The sequence below is a fragment of the Phoenix dactylifera genome, chromosome 3, assembly GCF_009389715.1.
Source record: "Phoenix dactylifera cultivar Barhee BC4 chromosome 3, palm_55x_up_171113_PBpolish2nd_filt_p, whole genome shotgun sequence".
Lineage (NCBI taxonomy): Eukaryota > Viridiplantae > Streptophyta > Magnoliopsida > Arecales > Arecaceae > Phoenix > Phoenix dactylifera.
This window is the reverse complement of record NC_052394.1, coordinates 13797365-13821754: the sequence shown is the minus strand read 5'-3', so window position 1 is coordinate 13821754 and position 24390 is coordinate 13797365. Positions and strand designations below refer to the sequence as shown.

The window sequence follows — 24390 nt, the reverse complement described above, 5'->3', positions numbered from 1 at the left end:
ATAAGTTTGGAAATCCTAAATAATTAGAATGGTTGTTCTGTCCTTCATAATCATTCTTAGATGAGAAAAATGTATAAGAAATCTTAACCATACAATATTGGGTACAGAAGTTCTTGTTCTATTTTAGCTCACCTATGAAATGAATACATAAATGGAACATTAGGAAGGGGGGCATTGATTATACTGCCCCTTGTAAATATATGATCTTGTGGTAATCATGATTCTAATGGCCATGGAGATTTCCACCCGAAAAAATGAGATACTAAAGTCTCCTTGCCAACATTTGTTTTTGTGTTAACGGTAGATTTTTATTTTGCTTTTTCTTCCATATTAAAAAATATATATTACAAACTGAAGTATGTGCACATGAAGTCTTTTGTTTTTGACATGTCATTGAATTTAATTAAATTTTAACATCTAGTAACTTATAAAACTTTTAGCATACACTTTTACATCATTTAGACTATTTTGGTTTGGAATTGTGAAATGCTGAAAAAAATCCCTTGATCTAAGTAGGTTAGTTGTTGAATAAACTTGGATGGTCAGAATGGATTCTAAGCGGTTTAATGCGCCGATCCGTATTCATGATTGTAATAGAAATGTTTATATTTAATGTAGTTGTGGTGTGCCCTTGTTTTAATCTTTAGTATTAATAAGGCATGTTATAAGCATGTGTCATAATCTTTGGTTAGCTCAAGCTTTGTGTGGACTCTTTTTTATGACCTATTTTGGTTGAGATGCTATATGCTAATAAGATTCGGATGAAATTTTCACTAAATAGAACATCTTATTGCTATATAGTGATCATGAATTTATCTATATCTTGTAAATGTGTATCTGTATCAAGAATTATTTATTCATGAACAAAGCTAAGAAGATTAAGGAATGCATGTGGCTTGAGATGTTGGTCATCTCCTAGCATCAATTCTTAATGAGAGCAAAGCTAGTAAGTAGGGATTTTTCAAGTTGAGCAATGAAAAAACACTTGCTTCAAAGTCACATAATCCTATAGCCTAAAAAGTATTTTTCATTCTCATGTCAACAATATATGCAAGGGAAAAATATTTGATTGAATTAATGCACATCTAAGACTTTTTTTGGTAAAATAAGATACATTTAAGCTAGCATTGGATAATTGAAAGGTCTAGAATATATTTGACCTGATTACTTGTTTTTTGAACATGTAGAGACTTTTGCCATATTAAATCAAGAAATAAATAACTGAAGAAGTTGGATGTTTGATTAATTCTTGTCATTCATGATCACTTTGAACTCATTGTATTGCAGTCATCGAAGTTTGAAATATAATATTGCTCTAGAGATAATATTAAACAAGAGAAACATAGACAAGCTACCCAAATTTAGTTTTGTTTCAAAAATTAACCACTTGAGCAAGGATTGCTACATTCATGCTAGACAACCTACCTTATTCCACAAATATTTTGGTAATTGAAAGACTCTTTATAAAGACTATGGTTCAGGATCCTGATACTACATATCATAAAGCTCTCCCTCCTGCTCTCTCTCTCTTGTCACTCTTCACTTGCACACCTTTTCCACTACTTCTTCTACTATTTTTTTCCATATTTTGTATACTCTGCAAAGCATTGATTTCGGCCAATTGAAGAAGTTGATCAGGTCAAGGATTTCACGTGCTCTTGCTAAGCAAGGGATGAGTTGATAGAGCAGGAGATTAATTGTATCTTAGAAATATTAGAGATATTTACCCTCTATGAGTGGGCAATGCCGAGCACGTCTTCGGATTTAGATTACCCTATTTTCTAATTTGTTACTTATATAAGTTATTTTTCTTTGTTTTTATTCACAATTATTTTTGGTTGCACAAATTCTTGATTCTTTGATTTATTAATACTTACCTCCAGCATCCAGTCCCCCTTTCTCCCCTTCTCATGGAAAAGAGAGCTATTGTCCCACTTAATCCACTTCCCCCAGTCATTTTGGGAGAGAAATAAGGGGCTGGCACTGACTGAGATGGGGAAGGCCCAGCTAAGTGCTCGCCCCATCTCCTTCTCACATCGTGCGAGAGAGTTGCAAGGGGCCCTCTGGCCCCTTTATCTTACGTAAAGAGAGAGGGGTTAATTCCTTTGGAGTGGCCTTCCCACTCAATCCTCAAGCAATGGGGTTAATTCCCCTGGTGTGGGCCTAAACTTGTTTAGAGACCAATACTCCCCAAATTGATTTGTCCGCATCACATATGAAGGTTAATGCTCAATTATAATGGATTCGTATCATATACAAAAGCCACCAAATTTCTCTCATGGCCTATAAAGCCGATTCTTCTCATCTAAAAGTCTAATTAGGTCACTGAACTACCTCCGCGATCTTCGAGAGAAATCAGCGAATCTGGATCTATGCATGCAACTAAAGTTTCCGCCAAAGTGCATGCATGATTTTTGGAATAAGCCAAATCAAACATGGGGCATATGGAACCACATCGGTAGGCTAGGTTTCGAATGCTTCTAAAAGGGCGCTTGGTATATTGTTAATCAACACTTGATTAATTGGACCTATTATATCACACATAAACCTGACGTCTAAGGCCATAAATCACCTGGAAAAATAGTGTTCCAACATATCCCTAAGATAGGAAGTGAGATGAAAACCCTTCGTGTAATAGCATATCGATTTGCAATTTTATTCCTCCAACGTAAAATCAATAACTAATATCAATCCTTAGGAAAATTAATATGATGCCGCCGAACCCATAATCGACAAGCATCCATGAGGCCAACGAATTTTGTAGACACCAGAGAAACTATTTCTCCAGAAGTATTTGCAAAATTATAATATATACATTTATTTTATAAAAATAAATAAATTATTATTGGAGCACTTTTGGCAAATCACCAGTGGATTTATTCATTGTTTAGTTTAATCTTTGCTAAAAATAAGTTACTCTCCTGATATGGGCAGTGGGCTCTTTGTTGGCCATCTCACATGACCTCAACACAAATTTGGTACACCTAATAAGCCACTATTTATAAACTTGCAACTTGGTCTGAGCAGTCCAACTATTTATAAGTCATGCTATACCCTTTAAGTCAGAAAACACGCGAAGGTTATATTTCATGATTTGAACATCATCACTCTTGATAATGTAGTTTTAATTGGATAAGTTCTCAAACCAGCTCGTTATGTGATGCGTCACAGCCAAGTTTTGATATACTCTCTGCTCTGATAGCTGAGAAAAGGTTGCTAACATTTTGTGGTCATCTCTCACCATTGCTAGCCATAAAAATGAAGTCTTCCAACTTCCTCTTTAGCCGTGACAATTTTAAGGAACAAAAAATTAGGGTTGTAGCTCTAAATCTCTTACATTATTCCCATGGATCATAAAATAATTAATACCACATTTATATCACATGATACTAAAATTATCAAAAATATATATGTATAAAATAATAAAAAAAACTTTATTAATGCCTTAAAAACATATCTCATGCATAATACATGATTTTGTTAGGGCACTGATTCCAACACCAGATTCTTTTAATAAAATAATTTGGAAATGTGATGATCTTATTCTTCCCTCGACGAGGGTGATGGTAAAAGTAGCCAGAATTAATTTTCAAAATTATGAGGACGGATTTTATTTTGTTCGCCATAGACTCGAGAGACTATTCCATGCTATTTATCAATAAATTATACAAATAAGTCAGTCTTTTTTTTTTCCTTCTCCTCTTTTTTTTTTTTTGGGGGGGGGGGGGGGGGTAATGCATTAGCCTAGCCACAGGATATAAGTGGGACAATAGTTAAAGGCTGTTGAGTTGAATGTGATTTGTTTCGAATTAGATTTATGATTTACGTATATGAATATTTGAAAGATATAAATTTTAATGAATTTTTGTTTTGAAACGAAATTGATTATATCTTTATACTGATTCATTGTAATTTGTATTTACATTTTATGTTATTACATGAATTATCTAGTCAACATATTCCTTACTTACTAGCCTATCAACTTATTATATAATTTTTTAATATTTTACATATTCAATGGAAGAGCGACTAGCAGAACTTTAGCACAGATTATCTTAAATTAGAGTTTATTTAAATTGATGCGCTACCTTAGAATGTTAGAATTGTGAGACATTCAAATTTGAATTAGTTATTGAAATAAAGTTGCATATTATCATTAAAGTTTTTCTGTTGTATGTTTATAATATCGTGATGAGATGCTTTTTATACTCATATGGAGAGTTTTCTATGAGTATGCGGTAGTTGCCGCAACCCTTGGCTCGCGATCTCGGATCGGGGGCATGACAATTAATATAGTATTAGAGCATAAGTGGATAAATTATAAGTTATAGAATCTGACATAATATGAGTGTAAGTGGGTAGACACTAGAAACATTGGAATATTTATTTGTAATGATTATGATATAAGTTATTCTTATAACTGATAATTAACTGATAAGCTTATTAAGGGTTGCTGCTATCTGATAGACATAGGTTAGGTTGCCTCTACATTGGATGAAAAGGATTGTTCAAGGTGTTGCCAAAGAGGCATCAAACCAACAAGATGGTAGTACTCGCTCGCAAGTTGGTAGCACTCCTCAGCAGGAGGGAGTCATCAATCCTACTAGAAATGCTCAGACAGGACAGCAAGAACCAAGCTTAGCCCAATAATGTAGACCTTAGTTGGTATGATGCAAATAGAATAGCAGATGCAATAGCAGTTGCTCCAACAACAATAAATGCAACTGCATCATGCACAACAATGACAAGCATAAGGGGAGCAGCAGGAGCAACACAATAACATAGCAGAGTTCAAGAAGCTGACCCCTCCAGCTTTCAAAGGGACCACAAAACCTTTAGAAGCTGAAAATTGGCTTACAGAGATGGAGAAAGCATTTGTCGTTTCAAGATGCCATGATGAGGAGGAGATTCTTTATGCATCATATATGTTGCAAGGTGAGACATTCAACTGGTGGCGGATGCTGAAACATAAATATAAGCAAAATAGGGAGCCACTCACTTGGGAAAGATTTTGAGGAGTTATTTTTTGATAAGTATTTCCTTCAAAGTGTGAGAACGCAAAAAGAGTAGGAGTTTATTCATCTAAAATAAGGAAATATGACCATCGTAGAATATTAAGCTAAATTTATGGAGATGGTCAAATTTGTTCTAAGGTTAGTCGAGAATAAGTTAGATCGAGTACATAATTTTGAGATAGGACTGAAGACTGACATTAGAAAACAAATGGTACCTTATGAGTTGGCTACCTATGCAGCTGTGGTGGACAAAGCATTAACAATTGAAAGGGAAGTCAACAAAGCTCATGCGGAGAGAGAAAGAATCAAAAAAAGGAATAGGTCAAACGAATCTCAAGAACAGAGTAATAGAAACACTGGGATTCAAACAAGAGATCAACAAGTGATAATTCTAGGCCGACGGATGGCATCAAGGGTTCTAGATGTGGTAAAGCTCATGCTGACAAGGATTGCCATTGGATCACTGGTGCTTGCTTTAGATGTGGTAACATAAGTCATAAAATTGCTTCATTTATGCAAAGAAACGAGGATCAGTCTGTCAAGATAGCTGAACAAAATAAGGATGGAAGTCAGAAGCCCCGAACCAAAGGAAGGGTTTATGCTCTTACACAACAAAATGCACAAACTATTGATGTGATAGTGATAGGTACTAATCTAATGCCAGTATTTATTCCTATGTACTGTTTGATACGAGTATTACTCATACCCACTGCTTTTGTTAGAAGACTTATTATGTTGTTAGAATAGATTAAGTGGCCGCATAACATTTCCTTAATTACTATCAAAAGAAGAATATTAACATTCAAATTTCTAAAGCGTTTACAAGAATTAATACCATGTACTAATAAGTAGGTAATTTTAGAAAACGTAGACTTGACACAGGTATATTGTGAGTTAGCATCAAAGTCGCGCAGCGGAAGCATGATGAAATGAATTATTTTGAAACTCGTCAGATAAGTTAATTTTGATTTGAGAAATATTATGACTTGATTCGGAAGAAGTATCCTCTACTCTTAAACTATAGGTAAGAAAATTTTGAGGACGAATTTTTTTAAAAGAGGGGAGAATGTGAAACCTAGTGAACTAGGCTCGGTCCACTTGACCTAAACAAAAAAAAAATTCGGCACGTACCGCGCACGTGCTTGGACGGAAGAGACTCCCAATAAAAGTCTACTTTTTCTCCAAGAAGGTCGGACATAATCCAACTCCGGGTTGGATTCCGATCGCGGCCGAGTTCTATATAAACACCTCCCCACCTCTCTTGGTCCTCCACTAACAATCATCAAGCTCCCTTCTCTTTATTTGCTCCCTTTGAAATCGAGGCCGGAGAGCTCGCCAAAGCCAACGTAAGGACCCGACCTTCTTTCCCTTTGTCCTTTCTTTCTTCTACGGCCTCAAACCACCGCTGCAAGCGAAGAAATTTGTCGTAAATCACCCGAGCTCTACTTCCCTTATTTTTTGGTTTGTTCTCCTTTTTCGAACCATCTCTATCGCTGAAGCCCTCAACTCGTCACCCATGTTGGTCCTTGGTTGGAGCCAGACCTCTAGCTGTTGGCCAGCAGGCTAGGATTTCAGTACAATCGAGCCAGGAATCATCCTTCTCAGCCCTGTTTTTGGGTTGAATTCGGCCGGCCACCGCCATCGGCTACTCTCCGCTACCTCCACCCCCGCCGGCTATTGCCTCGTCGGACCACCATGGCCAACCTCTGTCCACTTCCTTCCTCCCCTGTTTACCAAGAAAGAAAGAAAGAAAGAAAGAAAGAAAAAGAGAAGAAGAGGAGGAAAGATAGAGCCCATCCCTCTTTTTCTCTCTCTATTTTTTTTCTCTTTCTCTCTCTAGAGTTGATTGAACCCCATAAGTACGACTCTTAGTGATTTTTAGATCGACCTAGATAAAAGGTCCTGATCCAAGATTGTCGGATAGTGTGCCAACCCCCATCATGGTCCTTGTCAAATCCTGTAAGATTTAATCACCCCTGATCTCTGTTGAACCATCTATACCCTAATCTAAGCATGATTCAATGAAATCACTTTGATTGAACCGACCGGCATTTTTATTCTTAAATTAATCATGATTAAATTTTGTAACTTTAGATATTAAGTTTTGAAGAAAGATTCAGGATTAGTTGGATTGCCTGCTCGTTATTCATGCAAGATAAGTAATAATCTGCTTTTTCTTTTTTTTATATATAATATTATTTTTACATCAAAAAAATTGCTAGTCAATTTATATGTAATTTATGAATTTTATGAGATGGTGTTTCGAATGAAAAATAGATATGTAATTCGGAGTAATATTTTCTGAACTATTGTTATATTGATTGGATTATAATATGTACATGTTATTTTGGAAAAGAACTTTCATGTGTCAGATTTGAACTCTCAGTTTAACTATGTTCTGGACCCTGCCAATTGGGGGTTATTTACTGGCACTTCGATTATTATTGAACTCATTGATTTTGTTTCTGACTCTACCACAAACTATAAGTACGATATTATGGCCTACTCCACAGGATATAAATGCAGTATTCTGGCCACTCCGCAAAATATAAATGCGGTTCTATTTCTAGCCTAGTCATAGGGGATAAGTGTGGCCATAATTAAAGGCTGTTAAGTTGAATGTGATTTATTTCGAATCATATTTATAATTTACGTACATGAATATTTGAAAGATATAGATTTTAATGAATTTGTGTTTTGAAACGAAATTGATTATGTCTTTATATTGATTCATTATAATTTGTATTTATATTTTATATTATTATATGAATTGTTTAGTTAAAGTATTCATAAGTTACTAGGTTGTCTAGCTCATTATATATTTTTTTATTATTTTTACAGATCCAAAATGCTAGCATGATTGGAGTTCAATATGGAAGAATGACTAGCAGAACTTTAGCATAGATTATCTTAGATTAAAATTTATTTAAATTAATGTATTACCTTAAAATGTTGTTAGAATTGTGAGACATTTAAATTTTGAGTTAGTTATTGAAATAAAGTTGCATATTATCATTAAGATTATTCTGGTGCATATTTATGATATTATGATGAGATATCTTGCATACTCATAAGGAGAGTTTCCTATGAATATGCGGCAGTTGCCACGATCTCTCGCTCCGGCCGTGGCGTTAGGCAGAAAGCCGATGATTTCGACGAGGCCCCTGGAATACGCTCTTTGGCTTGATGCTCTTGAACTAGCCGAACGAGACCTATGCTTTCTTCTTTGTCTCCGAGGATGAGGATCAAGATCAAGTGTGTTCGAGCCCACATAGAAGAACTTACTGTACTGCTCTCCCTGTGGCCTGGATTCGAAATTTCTCTGGCTTAGCAAGATGGCCAGAAATCATCCCTCGCCTGATAACAGATGTTGACAACAAAATCTTTCTCAGACCAGCTATATGTACTCCAGTTTACTCGAAGTATCCCAATGGTGTAAGGCTAGTAGGTGATCAACGGAGACTAGTGCTTTTGCTGCTGTCTCTGCCACAGCAGCCCCTGCTGGTTCGTTTGGATGCCAAAAAGGGGGGTAGCGGGAAAGAAATTCATGGTTGAATGAGTTAAGGAATGAAAGGGAGAGGTGCATCAGGCAAAAGCTAAAAAAGGGGCTTTATTTAAGGTCAGTTTCATCCGCTTAAGCTAAAGCTTTTGTAAAGGAAGTTCACGACTGGGAGTTTATGATAAGCGTGAATTCCTTCTTTCAATGGGTCTTTTCCGGTTAGCTCTCTACTTTCATAAATCCTATTCTCGATGGGAAAGCTTTACCTTCACGATAGAAGGAATGGTTCGGCGAATAGGGGACTGGGGAAAGGTCGAGAACGAAGTGCCACTGCCACCAAAGAATCTGTTTTTGCTTCGTAGAATCCTCGCGCTTTAAGGGCAGGAGGTCGTAGATCAAACTCCTTTTTTAGTTTGACTCGGGCCTGTGTGCAGCTGGATCTCTCTCGTCCCTTAAAGAGGTGCCTTGAACTGGAATGGGCTAACGAGAGTGGAAAAAAAAATATCCGATCTAACATACTCCCTTTCTCACAAAGCAAAAACAGATTCTTTGGTGGCACGACATATCGAAATAGACAGGTGATCCTGCACGCCTAACCTCACATAGAGCGTAAATCGGCCACATTAAGATTACCATCTGGGGAAGTTTGTTTGATATCCAAAAACTGCTTAGCAATAGTCAGACAAGTGGGTATTCGAACCCGCCCGTCTTCCAAATCAAGAAAAATAGGCTCGTTGTTGGATTAGTATGCCCCCTCGGCCTTTCCTTCTGCCAAAAGTACTCTCCTCTTCCTGTATCTCTTCTCCTGACCCCAAAGGAGTAACCAGGCTCCTTTTACGTACCTTTATTTATACCTATAACGGGACACCACTATTGGAGAGAAGCTCTAACCACGGTTTCGAAGCTTCGGCTTGACCGCCTGCTCAATCAAAACCGGGGCTTTCTGCAGTCAGTTCTCATTCACCTTGCCTGCCGATGAAGAAAAGGAAAGCAGGTCAATTTCATCGGGTTATTTCCAGTCTAGTCTAGAATCAACACCAAACGAAGCTTCTGCTCAAACCGTAGCTGGAAATGCTATTCGTGTAGAATAGCCATAGAAAAAGAAAAACATGAATCCGGGGGCTTTCATCATCACGTTGGCATTCTAAACTAGAATGCTAGTAGATCTCGAATCGGAGCGTGATATATATATATATATATATATATATATATATATATATATATATATATATATATATATATATATATATCTATATATATATATATATATATATATATATATATATATATATGAATTGCTTACCTTGTACTTAGATACAAGGATAAAAATCATGCACACTCTCTTGTATGTATGTGTCATTGCACAAAAATAAATCCTACATCTTCCCCGCAAAATCAATAACTAGAGCGAGTTTTTTTTATGTAAATTAACTTTTCATGATAAAGGAAATAATAGCCAGTTTCCTCGGAAAAAAAAAGAGCTGTTACCTGACCATTTCAGTCCTAGACTGATTCTATTTGGGTACCATTGCTACGGTCATGCAATATGCACGGCCTGAAGGAAAGTGAAATGGTAATTTAAAAAAAATAAAATAAAGATATCAATATTTGTAAGCGATGGTTGAAGGCAGACTAATGACATGCAAAGGGTTGGTTGCATGCGCACGTAGAGAGTTCTGTTTTTTTTTTTTTTAAACCCCTTCCTGTCTACTGAGTGCCTTGTTCGCCCCTCTACAGTCTACTGTCACACTACTACTTATGACCATAAACAATTATGATCATTATGATTGTCATGCACAAGAGATCAATCCCTTCCTATTACGCAGCCAACATTCAACATTAGTGATGCATGAGGTCAATGGAATGGAATAATAGATCTAGCATTACCTTCAATTGATGTATACATTAAGGAGCATCAAGAAAAGTATATATATATATGTTTATAAGAAGCAAAAATATATATTTCAAATAATATTGTTAGTTTAAAATGAGATGCGCCTATAAGCAGCTCAGGGACTTCCATAACATAATATAGAAATATAAAGTACTACAGGGTTCATGAATAATAACATGTTTTTCGTAGAAGTGCAGATAATGAAGCTAGTTGGACAGGAAATACATAAGTTAGTAACAATAATTTATTTAGTTATTTCATATATATCAGTCATGTGGCATGGCAAAATGACGCAAATGGAGTATCATTACAAGATTTGCTCCTCACATTTTTCTTTTAATAAAACAAATTATATGTCCCCAGTCCCCACCGTAAATAGGTAGCCACTATAACAACTGAAACTTCATATTATCCCCCATTTCATCTATGATTTGTTGTGGGCAGAACCATTGCGCTCCCTATGATACATAGTAAGGATTTATTTGTTTTTGATTGATTTTATTCTCTCATCAGCTTCTTGTAAACAAGTCACGATTGTTTGTTTGGAGATGGATCAGATATAGATAACTCGGCATACATATCTGCAATTGCCTTCGCGAAATAAGCCTTTGCTTGAGGTCTCTTGATCTGGGAACAGATAAAAATTTAGATTGCAGTAAATCTTCTTTCGACTATGATATCTATATCTTATATGGAGAAAATTAAGGTTGGAGGGACATACCTTGAATGTTGGAGTCAGAAGACCATTGTCCAAAGTGAATGGTTCTAATGTCAAAGTAACAGCTTTGACAAATTCAAAACCTCTTAGCTGTCACAGGTGGAGAATAAAATGTCAAGCCCACTAACACCGGGGAGAGGCAGGCTATGTAAAGTATGGGATATTGAGTTACCTTAGCTTGCCCTCCAACAGCATTCATCTCAGCAAGGACAGCAGCCCTCGCTCTTGGATCGGCACATAGTTGTCTTAGATCTTCATACTGCAAAGAATATATAAAATAGCTATTTATAATGCTCATAGGCACAGACAATAAAAATGTGTATTCCAAAACAGTCCAGGGATGATGTGTGCACGTGGGAAAGTCATTTGCAATTCTTAAATCAAAATCTGTGTTTATCTTTTGACACAGTGAAACACATGGAATTATGATCTTCTAGAAGGAAACTGATAGTCACTGGTGGTATGGACAAATTCTTCAATAAGAAAGAGAAAATTGCTATTGGCTTGCTGATCTATCAGCTTAGATTTCAAATATTATGTGAAGGAACAAGAATTAATTAAGATGCATAGTTGCATATGCAAGAGGTTTCTTCATTGTCATCTAGAAAGCCTTCCCATCATTAAGAGATTGCCCGTGAAGCCACCACGAAACAATTGAGCAGATTTATATGACTGTTTGCTAAAACTAATGTCAACCCTCTAAAATCGGTACCTAGAAACTAAGAGTTCAATCAGAAGGTAAGAAAACCTAACAAAAGTACGAATCAACCAGGGAGAAATGTGTCAAAAATTTCCAATACTTGCAGTTTTCTAGATTAAGAGGGAGGAAGACAAGGCCTAATATAGGGAATGGTCTTCATCTCTAATGTGTAAATTATAGGAAAAATATCCAAATCCAAAAAAAAAAAAACAATCTGAAATACAAAGTAAAAAAAAAAAAAATGCCAACAGTTAGTAATGGCTTTGCAATTAAACAATAACACAAGATAAAATGGAATGTTGATGTAATGACCATTACTGGGTCCCAATCTGCATGAGTCCAGGTCATAAATGGAACCCCTATCCTTTAATTACAAAGTGAGAGAAGTATAAAGCAGACTCATCCATATAATCCACAATTTTGTTCAACAAGTTGCCCATAACAATGATATCATGTAGAGAATTGGATATTGTCACTCTCTGTCCAAAACATGCAGGGCATCATCCTAGACATACTATCAAAGTTTCTTTATAAGCCTATCACCTTGCCACAAATGTTGCCTTTCACCCTTTTCCTCAAGGCCTACAACTAGGTCCACCTCCATTATATGCCCCCTTAGTTTTCTTGTATTTGTCCACATCCAAAAAAGTTGAATTCAATTTTGTGCTTGAATGTTTCAAAGAATATATTCTCCACACAATTACCATCGCTTCCTGTCTTTCAGTGGTCCTTGGATAAAGTTGTAATCGTTAGTTTTCCATGGAAATGATCATCTGACCTTCCATCATTGGGGCATCTACATGAACATATTAACATGAAATTCATCATAAACGTTTCTATGTGGAATATTCAATTTTGACTCTTCTTTATTCAGATGAGAGTAATTTTCTCAATGCCACTTTGATGCACAGCTATATGCATTTTAATATCTTTATTTTGTTTCAAATAGCTGTTGCTTGAGATTAAGTAGAAGCATGCTCAATTGACAAGCGAAAATGGCAAGCTTAGCACACTATAACATCAAAGAACTTATCTTACTAAAAAGAGCATCCTGATGCTTAAGACTCCCACAATTGTAGGGTTTGGGGAGGGTCAGATGAACACATCCTTACCCTTGAATGCGGAGAGGCAGTTTTTGTGAGTCGAGCCCATGACATGCAGATCACAATAGAGCAACCTCATCGTTGTGCCAAGGCTCGCTCTCTAAAAAGAATTGATCCTATTGCATTCTAAAATTTTAATCTTTAACAAAAAGCACCTTAAATGTAGCTTTTGTATTATTCATGAGTCTATCTGTGTGTTCTGAGTTGGGTGACACTACATCAGCACATGCTAGCAAGTAAAAACACAAATACCGTGTACATGAAAGTTCCTGAATAAAAATTGATGAACAGTTTCTCTCTTGATCATTTATAGATCATTTCTATTCTATTTACAAGTCTCATCACCTCATCAATTATGGATGACATACCAGGTAATTCATACAAATAATCTCCAAATAACCATGGATTATCTGTTAATGGTTCAATCAATGACTTCTTGGCATGGGAGATCTGAAAATTAAGATCCCTTAGTTTCATTTTGTTTTTATATAGTAGGTATATGACCATACCCACACAACCATACTATTCTTCCTCCATCAATTCTTTCAATGAATCCCAAGACCTATATCTCATATATTAATATAATTATAAGTTGAAGAAACCTAGTATTAAAAGTTTGACTATTTTGGATTGGTTGAAATAGATAGAAATTGATGTAGCATGAGAAAAATGTGTGTGTGTGTGTGTGTGAGAGAGAGAGAGAGAGAGAGAGAGAGAGTTGATCTATATATTGATGTACTCTCCCCCCTCCCCAAAAACAGAAAAAGAAAAGAAGATCAAATACCTGATTGATGCAATAAACCAAAGAGAACTAGGCTTCTAATAGATGTTGATTTGAACAAGTGTAAAATTTTTATGTGCAAAAAATTTTGGAGATAAAGAATTAGAGCAGTAGTAACAAGTAAGTATAGTAATATTTTTCCATCTCTTCGTGAACCCAAAAAATAGAATAAAGTTGCACTTGGATTTTAAGCAATCCATTGATGGAATATGATGAATGGAGCTGCAAGAATTAGATATGGAACGTCATGTCTGAAAATTAAACCCATATAGCATATTTGAGGGCCTGTTTGGCATTGGTTTTGTTTTCTGCTTTTGTTTTCAAGTAACCAAAGAAGAAAAATGAACTGGACTGAATGATATGCATGATAAAATCCTCTAGTTGTTTAAATTATTTGTAAAACCCATGGAGCCTTTGCTAGCAAAGATTTATTGCTTTTAGAAAAGAGTAAAACTATAAGCAATAAATAGCAGAAGTTTTGTGCAAATGCTATCTTCAACATCCATCTCATTATGCAATTACACTAATTAGTTGAGAAACAAAAACACAAGATAACAACACTATACGGGCCCTGAGAAACAAAAATCTGGAAATTGACTAAAATTGGATTATTCAATTTGCTCAAGCTTTCTTAATAACTCCTTGAAGAAATCTATGATATTCCAACTTCATGTTAGCAAATATGCTATTCCAACTCTTGACATTGTGCCAAGAGTTATTCATGTTAAGCTTACGTCTACAATGACTGACCATCTGTTTTCTGAAAATGACTAATTTTTAACCAACTGGCACCTGGAAAAGCATGCCTTCTTTCAGATAAAATATTTGATTAATTCTGTTCTTAACATCAGTCCTTATGAAGTCAAGGGTGAGGACCATGATGCACCGTTTATTATGATAATTCAATCACTCATCCAATGACATGGAGAGTCAATAGAGCACATTGAAATATGAAAACTATCATATCGTCCAAATTTGTTTAAGTATTAGATGTTTATTTTTTAATATATTAGTATACTCATGATCCTTAGGTTGCTTATCTTTTAAGTAATTTGGATTTTAGTTACTCGGCCATCTAGTTACTTAATCTACAAGTTACATGAGCCCTAAGTCCTTAAAAAAAAACATATTTGGTTGGTTGCTTCTTAAGTTAGGTAGGCTATACATATTGAGCGTAAGGAATAGCTAAAAAGATAGACTTATACAATACACTTCATGCAAGTTGTTGTTAAGAAAGAAAGTTGTTTCTTTCCACTTATCCCTCTCACTCTATCGTCCTTCCTCTCTAGTTTCTTCTTCTCTACCCCCTACTCTATTTTTTTGATTTCTCTCACCCGTCATGCCCATCCAAAGGATGTTGATCACCATGGACTTATAGGTGAATTTTTTAGAAGGGGATAAAAGTAGACAGAGGAAAGTGATGCTGATAGTATGGTGGCTCTAAAGTCAAGGCATTTCACCATAGAATGAAAACCTAAAGCCCTAAAATTAAATAACAGCTTAGGCAGCTTTTGGGCAATTGTGGCGATGGTGGTGGTGGTGATAGAGATCGACAAGGGTGGTGGTGGTTGTGTTTGGCTGCGATGGCAGCAATGGTGGTGATGGCCATGGTGGTGGTGATAGAGATCGACAAGGGTGGTGGTGGTTGTGTTTGGCTGCGATGGCAGCAATGGTGGCGATGGCCATGGTCGTGGTAGGGATCGACAAGGGTGGTGTGGTGGTGCGTATAGGGGCAGCAGTTGTCGCCATGGATGGTTTCGATTTTCGAAAACTTTGAAAACTAGATTCTTTTTTTAGTGTTCACAATTTTCAGAAATGAAGGACTTTCATTAAACTGAAATAGAAACTAGGTCACGAAACACCATTTCTGCCAAGATTTTGTGTTTTTAGAAAAAAAAAACTAAAGAATGAAAATAATTAATGCCAAATAGGGCCTTACCCTCCTTTCTAGCCTGTTTGGATGCCCTAAGATCTTTTCAGTCTGATAAGATCTTCTACCAGGCATTCAGTTGAACTTGATGAGGATAGGGAAGAAGATAAAGAAAAGTTTGTTTGATCAAGGAAAGCAGGAGTGCAATCTTATTCCTAAAAGTTAGGCTAATTAGTTCGGATGAAAATGTGATTTAGTGTATCCCCAAAAAGTCGGGATAATAGAACCACAGGCCTCCCAATTTCTCAAAATTCTCAACTGTTAGAGCTTCCCTTCTTCAATCACTCAGATTTAGGGAGAAGGTAATACGGATTCGCCGCTCAGCCATCCAAAAAGGGCCCCTTAAAGGAATGTTCAAATTTATCAGATCACAATATTCAATAGTAATTAATCAATTAACTTTTTAATCCAATTATTATAAATTGTTACTAATGTAAAATTCTATTACCAAATCATCACATGCTTGGGAGTGTGTGCTACTAAAGGAAATTTTCATGGGATGTGCATAGTTCAGAAACTTAAATAGGTAGGTAACTCCATGGTCAAGAAGAAAAGGATGACATTTGCTACAATAAACTTAAAGAAGGTGAAATGGAGATCCACCTTGATTCCTTCAGATGCAGCCCAAGTCTTCAACACATCTGGCTCAACCGATACTATTGCAACTAGACAAGAGTTTAAGCTGTCACCTTTAATAAAAAAAACAATAATTAATGTGCATATAATGTGAAGCTAGAAATAAGCCAATAATATTCAGCTAGTTACCATAGACAAAACACTGAGAAACGAAGCTGCACTTAGCATAAACATTCTCAATCTTCTCTGGGGCTATGTACTCGCCTTGGGCCAACTTAAAGATATTCTTTTTCCTAACATAATTCAAAAATGATTGATGTACAGTATCAACTATAAAGTTTGTAGACAACATAGCAGCTAATCAGTAAAGTAAATATCATATGCATGCATACAATCACAAAAACAAACAAACATACAAAAGCTTTTGCAGGTAGACAAATAAAAGCATGCACACATACTTACATTATATATCTATAAGCATGTGTACATATTCCACTATATATGTGTGTATGTATGTATGTGTGTATAAATGTATAAGCATGTGTATATATTTAGCTATGAATGCATAAAAAATTGAATGACATGTATGATAACAAAAGAAGAAAAGAGAAGTCCTGAATTTGTATTCCATACAATAATTTATTGTGGGAGCCTCATATTTTAATGCCTAAACATGCAAAAATGCATACATATGCACTGCACACCCCTGTGCCCATGGCCCCGTACGTGCACGTACATGCACGCGCACACACCCACACCCACCCACACGCACATGCACATGAACATGCCCACCCATACACCCACACACACATGCATATGCATGCCCACCCGCACGCACCCACACCCACATGCACGTCCACACCCATGACCTTAAGCATGCGCCTGCCACACGCCCACCCGCTCATGCACATGCATGCACACATGCACACACGCCCACCCACTCGTGCACATACATACATACATATACATATACATATACATATACATATATATATATATATATATATATATACATACATACATATATATAAATATATATACATACATATATATATATATATATATATATATATATATATATATATATGCATGTATATAAATGTATATAAGCGCATGTACATATTTAGCTATGAATGCATAAAGAATTGACAATTTAAGAGAGGAGACGTATGATAACAAAAGAAGAAAAGAGAAGTCCTGAATTTGTATTCAATACATTACCATACAGTAATTTATTGTGGGAGACTGATATTTTAATGCCCGTAGGCCCCGTACACTTGCATAAACAATTACCTTCTACCACATATCTAGTGTGTCACATTCCATGTGGTATACGAACAAAATGCAAACAATTTTTGCATGGTTCCCCTCAGCTGGAAATGGGTAAAGAAAACAATGCATGAGTGATATGCAGGAGACATATGTTAAAGAAAATTTCCCAGCAGTACAAAGCATTGTCCTATTTTTTTTTAATGAGTCTTAAGTGTTGCTTATGTTGTTCATGGTGAACCAGCATGCTAATTTTCTAATGCTTTAAGTAATGGTCAAAGTACTTTTTTCTTGCCAATGTAACCTAAGCAACATTGTAGTTTCCCAGCCGGATCTAGGTATCGTTTCGCTTGTGCTTCTTTCAAGGGAAGCATTTCGCATGGAAGGCAAGAAGAAGAGAACTCAAACCTCAGGGAAAAGAGAAGCACTGCCAATAGGTATGAACTACTAGTAAACATATATACTCCGGAGAAATAAGTGGCTCACGAGGAATGGAAAGAAACATTCTCTATTTGATCTCGAAGTCCTCATATAACACTTCTTCCAGTCGGATCACTTGTAGGAATGACATAATGCTCATCCATGTTCCACACGGCCAAGGAAGCATCGTTTTTTAATCTAATGAAACCCGGAAGAGATTCTTTCTCGAGGAATGGAAGGCACTACAAGAAAGATAGACTCCTTTTCAAATCGCCCCGCGGTGTTGAAAGGTTCTCGAGATTAGTATCAGCAGCATAGGTAGCGGCACCAGTACCTGTTATGGAGGAGGCAGTCCAGCCAGGCCGAGAACGAAGCAGTTCAGAAAAGAAGATCTTCTTTCCGGCTTCGCTTGACCGATTCCTCGGAGTCGGAGGAAGATCGACCCTGAACAAGAAGGAGCTGCTCTCGATGTGAGATCAGCAGCAAAAAACTGTCATTTTCTGCTTGTAGCTTGCTTACTCTCCGTCTAGCGTGCGTTGGCGGCAAGGAAGGAGGCATTGGAAAGATTAGACCATACACAAAAGTACAAGAGGCATTCGGGAAGCGACTAGTCGCTTCTGGTGAAGCTTAACGAAGGCCGACCCCTTTTAGCCAAATCCAGGCTTTTGAGTTTGTAGCTAGGCAGCTACTCTGACGCTTCCAGCCCGTCCCCGGTAAATATTGGATCAAACAATAGGGGACCGTAGCACTGACCTTTTTTTTTCAAGACAGAAAACTAGGAAATTTAGAAGAGAAGGGTGGATGTGGCTGCTGCTTATCGACGGGCAGACCGGCTACCAGCAGCAATCATTAAATCTTTTGAACCTTCAGTTCTTCTTGCCCCAATTTCACTATCTCTAGAAGGTAAGACTATGAACAAACAAGTTAATGTAAAATCTATGGACAAGATAACAAACTCCACTTGAGCAAGTTGAAGGAATTTCTTCCTTCTCACTGATCGACTTAAGTTGGCATCAAAGTTTTGGCCCTCTATATGTATGGGGGCCTTCGTTTATGGTTTAGACGTGCGAGTAGTACAAGTAGATTGGAGAACCATTAACAGTAATTGAAGTTCGTTGAAGGATAAAGGCAAGTATAGATAATACTTCTAGCTCGAGCAACGATGCGATGAAGGGATGTCTTACACAATTGGAGGAAAAGATTGCCCACTCAACGAGATCATATCTTGATTAGTGACTTATTCATCTCAAACACCATCAACTCCTGTTGTAAGGCTATCTCCAACATCTAGAGACAATAATATATTATCTAATGAGGATGAGTAACATGTAGACACTTAAAATCCCCCTCTTCAACCTTTCAAAGTCGAACCTCAAATCAAGATCCCTATATATGATGGAACTATCAATGCAAAGAAGTTGGATAATTGGCTACACCAGTTAAAGACTTATTTCCTATGTAAAACTTATATCTAGAAGGTAGTTGTTGTACCACAAGCTTTCCAGCCATGTCCTTGGTGGAATTCATACATGAGAAACAAGGATATCACTAATCTTGGATGGAGAAACTTCAAGAGCCTAATGAAGCAGCAATTCTACCCAATCGACCATGAGGAAGATTGATGGATTAAGTGGCAATACTTGCAGTAGGAGTATGATCAATCTGTCCAGGACTACACTATCAAGTTCATAAGCAAACATCTCACCCGATCAATAATTATGTAGACTTCATGAAGCATGTCAAAGGTCTCCACAAGAGCATCTGAAAGGAGCTGAAACACTTCAAAGTTGAAGACATCAATAAAGCTAGCACGAAGATCATAGGAATGGAGGAGAATCGACTTAGGATAGGTACGAAGGGTGATAAACCCATGAAAGGTGGCTAAAAACTAGGCCAGAAGTGGAGGTAGAGCAAGAACAAGTCAACAGGACTCCTAAAATTTATTATGACCATTGTGGAATCAGTAGAGAGTTTGATGGCAAGTTTATACCATCAAAATTGAATTTGATGGCAAAAAAACCTGAGACAGTGATAGAAGCAGAATGAGATGCATGTGAGGAATTTTTCCCCTTAAAGATTCAGGTGAAGCAAAGTATCATCAAAGCTATGGTAGATCTTGGAAGCCAAAAGAATCTTATCTTTGAAAGTCGAGTTTAGAAGCCAGGGTTGCTGACTAAGCCTCACCCACATCCCTACTCTCTCAATTGGATTCAAAGGATGTCGAGCTTAAAATCACTAAGAGTTGTACCTTTAAATTCACAATGACTGAGAGGTAGATTAATGAAGTAACACGTAAAGTAGTTCCTTTGGATATCCGCCATATCATCCTTGGAAACTCTTACCGTTGGGGTCAAGACGCAATTATCTATAGTAGTAGACGAAGTATCTATTTGTAAAGGACGGGAAAGAATTATGATCAACGACTCCAAAACAAAAAGAAATATAAAATTATAAACCTTATGATTGCTTCTTAGGCGAAGCGATTTGTTAATGCCTAGAAAAAGTTCATGTTGATGATAATATGAGGTGTCGATGTTACTCAGGTGAGGCCAAGCTCTTGCCTCTCGATTCCATTGATCGATCAACTGAGATTAAGATGGAGGGGACCTAGACCCTACCTTCGTCAATTTTTTTAATTTCTAAATTTTTAAAAAGATTTGAGTTATGCAGGTTGAAGGAATTTTTTCCTCCTCACTCAATTGATCAATCTATGGACAAGTTAATCTAAAATCAAAATCAGTGGATTTCATTTTTAAGAAAATTTAAAAGATAAATGTCCTATTTAGTATAGCTAGCTTATCCGTGGCAGTAGAACATGGACAAAATTTCTTAGGAAGCATGCTAATCATAAGGAAATGAGCAAGGAAGCTGTTTACATTGGTTTCGCCCCTTTTCCTTCGCATTACCATTTGTTTGTTGATGGTTTCTCTTTTTCTTTTCTTTTTTTTTTCATGGCATCCTTTAGGATTCCTAAGTGTTTCTTAAGGCACTGGGCATACTGACATAGTAATAGGGTGGCACTAATACGAGGCTCGGCACCGAGATGGCGTACCTTGTACAACACAATTAAAAAAATATTATATTGCTAGTGATTACAGAATTACTAATTTTAAGTTTTTTCTCTATGATTGGCTATCAATCTAATGTCCAAACTCCACCTTTTCCCTTTTACGTTTGGGCAAGCATTGGAAGAGTTACATATATATTTCGGAGTAGTTTGACCCATACCAGGTCAGAACCGAGATGAGACATGGTTTTAACTTAATACAGATCCCGAGCCAACTTGAATCGACCAGTACTGATCCAAACTGAGCAGTATCGCCTCTTATTGGGGTGCGTACCATACTGTAAACTTATAGTGCCCAATTTTGGAAAGTGTTGGGATAAAAAAATAAGAAAAAGTGGTCAAGAGCTATCTTGGTATGAGGTGCATGCTGTATTGTGTCAAATTAAGCATAAATACTGAATCGACTATATGTACTGAACAGACCATATGAATCGGTATGGTACTCAGTTACCAAGACTGTGGACCTTGATCAGTACAAAATATAATTCCGAATAATATCAGAAAAATACAGATATTACCACAACAAGCATCAGAAAGAAAAATATGCCAAGATTAGTAAGTTCCGGTAAGTAAGACTAGAAAGTTCTGGTAAGTAGATGAATTTAGTTGTATCTGATGCAAGCACGGTATTTAAATTCAGACTAACACTGGACAACCTAGTGTTAGTTTTATAGTTCCACAATATGATGCTAAATTCTTTGATAATAGATAAAGAACTTGGGTCCCAATCAACATTTCTTTTAACCTTGTCCCTTCTAAAATCCTCCAACTTCACTCACTCTTTCATGAAGCCTTGTAAAGCAAGCTTAAAAGAAAGCAGGAGAGAGATATTAAAATGAAAAGTAAGGACAAAGCAGAGAAAACTATCAAGAACAGTGTAACAATAACTTGTCTCTTATCGGATTCGTGAGCAATGAAGACCAATCCCTGAAGAAAGAAAGCCGAAGAACAGTAGGGACTAGGGTGGAATCTAGAAAAGGTACAATAGAAAACTGCTAACTGTCCCTTATTTATGGTTAATTGCCTCAAAATTCTATAACTTTCTTTGTCCAACTGCAGCTTTTTGACAGTCTATTTTGCATGCACTAAGTAATTGCGAAGACTATTGTCAGGATGTTTCATCAAATGCACTAGAAAAGCTATAATTTGCTTACATGAAAGTATTATTGTCAAACCACAATATGATAAAAAGTTATCTTCTATCAGACCAACAAAAGCACAGAAATCAATAAATAATGAACAGAAACTTCTTCACCATGCATAGTATAATATGGATTCATCATAACAAAATATCCTACACTTATGGATTTTTTTTGACTTATGTAGTTGTTCAACATTTTTTTATAATGTTCAACATTTTTTCATAAATATAAAAAAGCTTCAAAGTCTATCACCACAGGATTTGCAAGACTTAGCCATCTGCACAAATTGTCCAGTGTATGCTTGTCATTTAGCTTATTGAGGCTTAAATAGTGTAATAAATGGGCATACTAACACATTTTTTCAATAAATATATAAAGTAAACAGTGGAATGAAAACGAATTTGGAGAATTTTTCAATTAAATTTAGATATCACAAAACTTAGGTATGCAAGCCTACCTGTCTATGATCTTTAGACGTCCTCCAGGCAACCATAGACCTATGTCCCCAGTATGCAGCCACCCGGCTTCATCAATTACCTCTTTCCTGTCCAATTACTTAAGCTTTTAACAAAACTAGTTTCTTATAGATTATAAGTGCACAGGAGCAAGAGTTGAAATGAGGTCTATGTGATTACGTCTGCACATCATCTTTGTAATAGCCTCGAAAAACTATAGGACCCCTGACACAAATTTCTCCACGTGGATAAGGTTGGTCGTCAGATGTGTAGCTCATTTCAGGAACATCTACAAGCTTGATCTCTGGGAAATAAACAGAACTCAAAATAAGAAAAAAACCCACATATACTATCACAACAGCAGGAGCTCCAGGAATAAGATACCCTGAATCCATCATTTCTTAGTTTAGCAGAAGTATCAAAAACACTATAAGCAAAGGACTAGCTAAAAGTTAAATAATGTGAAGAAAAACAAAATAACAGAAAAGCAAACGATATATTTTTAGGCATTAGCATCACATGTATGCAACTCATAATCTATAATACAATCTACAACAAAACTTTGAAACCTGAAGTAGAATTCATTATTTGCAGCATCTATTATATTCAAGCACACACTATAATCATACAAAATGTACAAGCCGGTACCGGCCCGATTCAAGCCGGTCCAATTACGGAACCAATCGATTCCGACCCAGTTTGGGTCGGAACAGTTTTTATATGCTGTACCGTACCAGTGCCTGTCGGCACCGGTTGGTACAGGCTGAACCGACCGGTACAGGTCGGTTCAGCAGACCATGATTTCAATACAAAAATATTTTTTGACAATGAAAATTCAGTAATTTAACTTTACAAAGGACTCCAAATACAATACTATGAAGATTGAAGAAAGCAACTTCTGCATCTGGAGCTCCAATTATGACCACTCATAGAATTTCAATTTTTTTGGACAACTTCCCTATAGAAACACATGATCAAAAGAGACCAGTTTACACTATTGCATGAGGAAGTAATACCATATGTCAATATCATATTCAATAATAATTAAGCTTCCAAGCTATTAGACTTGTACATAGACTTCAGCAAATAGTGCAGGACAACATATTTCGGGGGCATTCATAAAACATTGCCTGATCATAGACTTTCCTAGTAATCAATGCCTATAAAGATGCATTTTCTTAGGCTTTCCTAGATGAAATTAACTCAATCTCCATGTAAATGAAATGGCTTTCCTCACACAGATCCAAGTATCTAGGTTAAGCCATTAAAAGTCCGGTGCAGCAGTCGTGACCAATCTTGTACGCATTACCCATTCTTTTTCACAAAACACAACCTAAATTTTCAATATTTATATCAAATATGTTTTTAACAATAAAATGGAATCTTGTACGCATTACCCATTCTTTTGTACGGGACCGGTTTCGTACCGTTCCGGGCCGCCACCGGTACGCCGACCGGTACCGGTACGGCGGACCTTGATACAAACATTCTCTATAAAGGGGGATGGGTTCGCTTGCTCCAATATCTCCACGATGTGCAAGATAAAAAAAAAACATCCTTTATGTTGAAAATTGGGTTTTATTGAGATAAAAGTACTGAATAAAATGATAAAGCAAAATACCCTCACTATGCAGAGGAAGACTAAGAAAAATTAAATTTGAAATATAGAAACTAAAAATAGGATAAATAAAAATTAATACTGAAATATTTCAGACACAGAGAATAAGAAATATAAGTAAAAATAACTTACATGTTATAATAGCATCAAGAATGTGAACTTTCCTTACAAGTGAACATAAAATTTTAAAATTAAGATTAAAT

The 24390-nt window shown here is 36.4% G+C and overlaps 1 protein-coding gene across 1 annotated transcript in view; it reads right to left on the bottom strand.

Annotated features, from left to right (window-relative positions):
• Positions 1 to 10630: 10630 nt before the first annotated feature.
• LOC103697495 (long chain acyl-CoA synthetase 6, peroxisomal-like) overlaps positions 10631 to 24390 on the bottom strand; it is a 48048-nt gene continuing 34288 nt past the window's right edge. Inside the window, exons 17-23 of the mRNA XM_039124663.1 lie at positions 22750 to 22873; positions 22572 to 22658; positions 16406 to 16509; positions 16244 to 16329; positions 11299 to 11385; positions 11130 to 11216; positions 10631 to 11035 (exon numbers count right to left, since the gene is read on the bottom strand). Coding sequence (XP_038980591.1) covers positions 10937 to 11035; positions 11130 to 11216; positions 11299 to 11385; positions 16244 to 16329; positions 16406 to 16509; positions 22572 to 22658; positions 22750 to 22873 — 674 coding nt within the window. The 3' untranslated portion in view covers positions 10631 to 10936. The remainder of the gene's footprint in view (positions 11036 to 11129; positions 11217 to 11298; positions 11386 to 16243; positions 16330 to 16405; positions 16510 to 22571; positions 22659 to 22749; positions 22874 to 24390) is intronic.